Here is a 6,808-nt window from a genome sequence, read left to right as displayed (position 1 = left end):
AAGTTTCAATTCCCATTTCAAACATGTGAATCAATAGCTGCTTTTGAACTAGTCTCTCTATGTGATTTTGTGGACAAATTTGGCTTCTAAAATGTTGTGGGTACATAATATTAAGTCTCTCTTTGGATAACCAAATTTATGAGACATAATATTTTCTTCAATTCCCATCATAAACTTCTTACTGAGCTTAAAAAAGATGTATTGACTTCCAATAGAAACATGACCTCAACATCATTAGCTAACTTGCTCAATACTATCTTCCTACTGATTGTGCATGACGCTAGAGGATGTTGACAAAATTAGATGTAGCATGGACAACTTACCTCTTCACTACAGCAATGAGAGTATGAGTGCACTTTCAAGAATAACCATAAAATGCATAATTTACATTGAAGATTTTGATGGAGTAATGGCATAATAAATTAATTGGCATAGATACAAGGAAAGAAATAAGGATGTGCAAAATTTATGAAGTAAAGAGTGGTCAAGTGAACCCGTATGCACGCTTAGCAGAGTCGAGAGTGTTGGAAAGGAGCATAGAGATTGTAACAGGTCCCACCCCTCCAGGAACAGGGGTAATGGCTGACACCACTCCTATTGCTTCTTCAAAGCATACATCTCCGGTGACACTGTAACCTTGCCTACAACTTGGATCCTGCAAAATGTTGAAACCACTTACAGTCAGCACCAACATGTAGGGAATGACTCAAGGAATGTATTTTTGGTGTATATAGGACTTGAAAAAGGTATAAATCTTTGCACCTATTCTTTCGATTATTATTAACCTTTGTGGGGTTCCATCCTTTAGGGATGCAGATCGGCTTGTTGAACAAGTTTTGCAATCTCTCTCTTTTCTTATTTTCTTCCTAGTTCAGTTGTTTTTTATGCTGCTGAAAAGGTCATTGAGAACTACTATAGGAGAAATTTGACAAGGTAATTTGTGCTTAAATTTCAGACTTTGACCAAAAGCACAAAATCTTGTATTGTTACACAATACCCAGTTCATATAATATCATTGGATGTCTATTTCATATGTTTATGGAGGCATTGTCATTCCTGATTGGAGGAAAGCTATGAAGGAGAAGATGGGTGCATTGCTTATAAAAGGTGGAGGTTCACAAAATTGTCTAAAGGAGATTGTTGATGGGTTTTGGCCATCAAATATTAAGGTGAGAGTAAATTGGAGAAACTGAAGTTAGATTTGATGTTAAAACCACATTTTTTTTATTGGTAACATTTAGGAGGACATGCCCATGGAGCAACTAAGGGTTGTCAGCAGGGGAGTAAGGAACAATTTGCACTGAAGAAGTACTAGTGGTTTGAACCAGTCAGCTCATGAATGTTTTGATAAGTTTAGTTATACTAGCATATGGGTTTCCTGACTCAATCATACACAATGATTATTTATGCCAATTTTATGTATACAACCTTCATTCAAGTGGTTTAGTTGGGAAAAAATATTTAAGTTAAAAGAACTCGAACAAATGCACTATTTTCTGGGTATTGAGATAGAGGAAACTACAGTTAGCTTATGGCAGGGAGATAATCTGACTGACTTCTGCTATAGATAGAAACATGACACAAGGAGCCAAGTTAACTAAGATAATCTGACTGACTTCTGCTATAGATCGAAACATGACACAAGGAGCCAGGTTAACAAAGATCTAAAACAATCCTCTGATTTGAAGTTAGAAATATGGACAGTAATGATTCTAAGACATCAAGCAAACATGTAGAAGAGCTCATTAACCTAAAAATCACAATTGCAGCAGGTTCAGTTAGTCCAGGTACATGCCCAATTAGATTCACCAGAGCACTGGGGTGGGGGGTGTTCCAAACTGATTATAAAAGTAAGGGTTTCATTACCACTCCACCAATATGGTTAAAGACAAGCATAATTTGCTATTGATAATTGTGGAAGTTGATAGTGTCACATGAAAACACAAACATAGAGATGGATGGGCGTTTGATTGAAGATGCCTCATTGATACTCACAATATACTTATATTGTTATACGAGTAACTTCCCTTTCCTAATTTGAAGGAATCAGCACTTAATGTTTTCATAGTTATGTAATATAAATAAGTTAACAAAAACAAAAAATTTCCTATATTTCCAAGCAAGAAAGTCTCATTTCCTGTAGATTGGCCATAGATTTACAATAGTTGATCTCAAAGATGCATAAAAGTGAGTGTGCACCTTTACTAGATTAGTCCCCATATCAACCACAACTGCTCCTTGTTTTAGCCAATGGCCTCGAACCATGTTGGGAACTCCCACATCTGTGACCACAATGTCTGCTTGAGAGGTAATCTGTTCAGGGTTATTAGTGAATGCATGTATAGTGCTGACTGTTGCATTGTGTCTCTGCCCACCAAGAGTATATTACAATATACACCTATGAATAGCAGCTGAAACATTTGGCAGAAGAAAAAACAATATGCTACCTGCAATAACAAAGAAGTCGGCAACCCTGCAATCCGGCTTCTCCCAATTACCACTGCTTTCTTTCCAATGATCTCCACACCAGATCTGAGCAACAACTCAATGCAGACCATAGAAGCACAAGGGATGAATAAGGGTTCTCTTCCCCTCATGGCAAGATTCCCGATATTAGTGGGATGGAAGCCATCCACATCTTTTTCTAGACTCACAGCATTCACAATCTTCTCCTGATCCAAATGCTGTGCCAAAAATTTGAATTAGGACATTAAAACAAAGGTCAGGACTTCTATACATCCAAAATAAACCTGGTCATCCTAAACATGCACATATTATACAAGGAGGATCTGTACCCTCCACCCAAGTTGATATCAAAGAACAGAAGTTTCATACAGACTACCTCTATGATGTTGAAAGTTGTTCTGATAAAAGAAATTTGGCCAAGCGCTACAGGGATATCAAATTGCTATTTGGATACTCATAACTGCTTATTTTCTTATCAGAGCTTATAGATGAGATATATTGAAGTGTGGAATCTCACATATCTGCACATGCACCACAACTATGGTCAAGACAACCAACTACAAAAATTGGCAATTTCCAAGAAACCAAAAAAGGCCTAACACTTGTCTCCAAAATGTATGAATAGCATGTGGAATTGTAAAACTTAACTTCACAAGCTTTTGAGAAACTTCCAAAGGTTCATATATTCATCCTCTTTCTGTATTTTGGTAAACATAAAAGTAAATGAAAGAGAAAAAGAACATTATAAATTTTGTTGCAGTAGTAGAAATTACTTGTGGTAGAGGAAGTTGCACTATAATACCGTGTACCGATGGATTCTCGTTATAACTTGAAATGACATTAATAATTTCATCTTCTGTACAGTCTTCAGGCAGTTCTGCTATGAAAGATGAAATTCCAACTTCATTGCAAGCTTTTATCTTGATACGGATGAAAGTCCGTGAGTCCCTTCTTTTACCCACCAAAAGAACTGCCAACCCAGGAAGCTTTCCAACGGCATTCTTCATTCTGCATATTTCCCCTGCTATTCCTGATTTTACATCATCTGCGATTGACTTCCCATCAATTACTGTAGCCATGTGCTCATTAGCTGCTAGTCATGTGATAAACAAGCTACTTAATATTTCAAAAATATAGAGCTATTATGAAATAAACATCATAAACTGGTTAACATCAAGAATCCGTCTTTTATGGAATTCCAAAGAAATAAATACAAGAACTTGATGAAGAAATCTATAAACAGATAATTGAACAGGATCAAAGTTGAAGGAAGATAAACGGTAAATCAAATCACCAGAAATTTTTAATACAGCACTGGTGATGATGTTTCTGAATCAAATCTTATACTCTATATACCCTTGACTATGTCATGAGGTGGAGGTTTAGTGTATGCTACTCTAGGATGTTGCCTATAGTCATGACTGATACAAGCTAAAGGGGCATTTTGGGAAAGCAATTAGACCAAATTTAAATAACATAAGGGCAAGGGGCAGACTATTTGGTGACATGTTATAGTCTTAAGCTCATTCAACAACTTATGTTGCACTCTGGTAGTTGCAATATAAGCGTGAGAGGACTATTGATAGCATAGCTCTTAAATTTTTCAAGAGGGATCATAGATGCTTAATGTGATGAGACTAAATAGGTCTAGGGCATAACGAGACACTTGGGTCCCTGAGGGATGGACTATGCTGGCCTATGAGAGATATGGTATGGTACTCCCACACCTTTTCATTTGTGTGCTCAACAGTTGCACAGCTTATTAGTCAGTATGAATGGAGATGATAGCGGATAGTTAGTAGATGCATCAAATGATTGTACCCTTTATGAGTGAGTGGGAGATGATGGTTTTTTGGATATAGAACACTCTTGGTGGGCATCTCATCAGATGAGAGCCCAATAGTCTTCCTTATGAGAGTCCCTGATATAATGTTAACTTTAAAATTTAATATTATCTCATGAGGCGAGTAGGCTTATTAGAGCCTAACCACCCATCTTGTTGGGCTTATTAGTCCCCCTCCTCCTCTAGTTAGATGATCATAGTGAGAGCTTGACAGAAAGAGTGAAAAAAATTTTGCGAGGACATCTCTCACCCATTATTTTCATTGCTTTCCAAGGTTTTAGGTCTTTTAGACTGTGGAAATATAGTGGATTTGCTTGTAACACCACTGTCTTGAGCATCTGTATTGTGAGGAGAAAAATCAGAGAAGATCCTGATCTTGCTTCCACTCCAATCAGGTTTTTATTTTAACTTTCATTTGCCTAATCAAATACCTGTCTTATTCAAATGTTACCAACATTAAGAATTTCTAGTATAGAGTCAATTGCAAAATAAACCTTGTTGGAGTGTAATTCAATTCATAAAACCAATTCCACATAGATGGATAAAACTCACTGGTTCTAGTTTGATTCCAAAGGGACATTCAAGTAAGCAGCCTTTTCAACAGGAATGTCAACAGCAGGGAAACTATAACAGAAGCAAAAGAAAAGCCATCCATCCTCAGGATTAGCTCCATAAAAATTAAATGATCTAAGATGACAAACCACAAAATTAAAGAAACATATGAAAATGGCCCTCCTCCTCCATTGTTGGTCGATTCAAAAGGCAGAGTATCATCTCTGGATCTATAGTTTTCCCTTATGATTTTGCCTACAATATATTCCCACCTTGCCCATAAGTAATTACAAAATCAGACAGCATTTTTTTTGTGAAAAACCATGACAAGGAATAATAATAGGGAGAAAAGAATAAGAGAACAAAAACAAAAGGCACAAAGCACACAACAATTTATGTGGTTCGGCCTCAAGCCTACATCAAAGACAAAGAAGAAGAAGAACTTCCACTATTATTGAAGGAGATTACAACCCTTGAGCTCTCAAATCCCAAAGTCCCAATTACACCCAAAAAAAAATGGTATCTTCTTGGTATCAACGTTAATATTTAGTAAATTATATGCCTAGTTTACGAAGTTTTCGACATTAATTATCTTAAAATCTTGAATATAAAGCATCTTCCCGTGATTATAACTTTAAATTAATTCCTACTCTACTTCTGTTAACTAGAAACTATATAATTAGTAAACAACAACATAAAACTAGAATCAAATCCATGGTTGCCCAACAACTTATGTTCCGAAATCAAGGTCGGGGTCCTACATTTTCTTATCACATTAGTCAAAACGGCTCCCAAACATCACATCTAACCCTACCTGAGTCCCATTTTCACTAATCCACTGACAAAAATAAAAATAAAAAATGGAAGTATGTTGACCAATTTTAAACCCAACCCAATGGCCAACCCGTTTGGAGAATAGAAAAATGGACAGGAACTTGAACATAGAAATCAGTAAAAGCAATGAAACAGAAAGCAAAGAAAAGCATATGAGCTTTACTTACGAATCCTTGATGATGGAATGAAACGGCAATTGGTATTGGGAATCCAGACATCAGGGAGGTCGAGGCTAAGGAGAGAATTGGGAGGGATTCGAGTGTGGGTTAAAGCTCTGGTGGAGTGCAACCACTTCTTTCCCAATGTGCGCCACGCCACACCTCCGCCACCGCCTCCCATTTTCTTGCCCTGCTTTCCAACTTTCCAATCCTATCTCCTCGGCCATTCCATTTTTTTTTCCTAATAGCATGTTTTGCTCCAATATTTCCTATCTTTTAACTTTTGTTTGTAATTTCCATATCTGTATTTTAAAATTGAAATACACTCGTATTTGTGAATTAATCACTTTCTGTGTGTTTTTATTCGAAGGGTAATTCATTTTTAATATAAATGTCATTAATTATTTCAAATATATATAATATATTTTTAAAAAATTGTTATTTTTACAATAAAACAATAGAGGTATTTTTGCCAAAATGTGACCAAAAAAAGAATAAAGGGTTAGATTTCCAAAATTGAGTTTTTAATTACCCTTTTTAGTCGAATAACCCTTTAAAATTTTATAATAAATATAATGATAATTTTAATATTTTTAAAATATTAATTAAAGGATAAATTTTATTCTTTTTATTTATGATAATTTTCTTAGTAGATTTTTTTTATATCATTTATACATTAATTAAATATAAAAAGTATAAATATTAAAAAAAAAATACATATGTCATCATTTATTTTATATTATTGAATATAATTAAATTAAATTGATCATAATTTTAATATTAATTATATTTTAAAATTAAATTTATTATAATCAAATGTTATAATATTATTGTCAAATAATATTCAATCTAAATTAATAATAAATGTACACTTACAAAATTCATACTTTTTATCGATGCACATACTATTAATATCAAATATGACAAACTATATTATATTGTGGACCTCGTATTT

General features: G+C 34.8%; 1 protein-coding gene across 6 annotated transcripts; it reads right to left on the bottom strand.

The window, feature by feature from the left end:
- Nucleotides 1–306: 306 nt before the first annotated feature.
- LOC117927574 (bifunctional protein FolD 1, mitochondrial-like) lies at nt 307–6,083 on the bottom strand. Of its 6 annotated transcripts, none has more exons than XM_034847165.1 (6): nt 5,863–5,951; nt 4,862–4,933; nt 3,240–3,559; nt 2,448–2,684; nt 2,200–2,367; nt 307–655 (listed from the first exon to the last, which is right to left on the bottom strand). In XM_034847165.1, the coding sequence occupies exons 2-6, from the start codon at nt 4,887–4,889 to the stop codon at nt 485–487; spliced, it is 924 nt and encodes a 307-aa protein (XP_034703056.1). In that variant the 5' UTR covers nt 4,890–4,933; nt 5,863–5,951; the 3' UTR covers nt 307–484. The 6 variants fall into 6 exon arrangements, with proteins under 6 accessions (XP_034703056.1, XP_034703057.1, XP_034703052.1 ...); XM_034847166.1 differs by having other exon boundaries at nt 3,240–3,511; XM_034847161.1 differs by lacking the exon at nt 4,862–4,933 and having other exon boundaries at nt 5,863–6,083.
- Nucleotides 6,084–6,808: the final 725 nt, after the last annotated feature.

Source organism: Vitis riparia, chromosome 13, assembly GCF_004353265.1.
Source record: "Vitis riparia cultivar Riparia Gloire de Montpellier isolate 1030 chromosome 13, EGFV_Vit.rip_1.0, whole genome shotgun sequence".
Classification (NCBI taxonomy): Eukaryota; Viridiplantae; Streptophyta; class Magnoliopsida; order Vitales; family Vitaceae; genus Vitis; species Vitis riparia.
This window is presented reverse-complemented; position numbering and strand designations above follow the sequence as displayed.

Excerpts from the sequence above, each read along its gene's own strand:
- LOC117927574 (XM_034847161.1), bottom strand. The coding sequence starts at position 6,034 with ATGGGAGGCGGTGGCGGAGGTGTGGCGTGGCGCACATTGGGAAAGAAG. Across the intron at positions 2,368-2,447 it reads CGACTTCTTTGTTATTGCAG|AGACACAATGCAACAGTCAG; the intron begins GTAGCATATTGT and ends CTTGGTGGGCAG. Across the intron at positions 656-2,199 it reads TGGGGACTAATCTAGTAAAG|GATCCAAGTTGTAGGCAAGG; the intron begins GTGCACACTCAC and ends AACATTTTGCAG.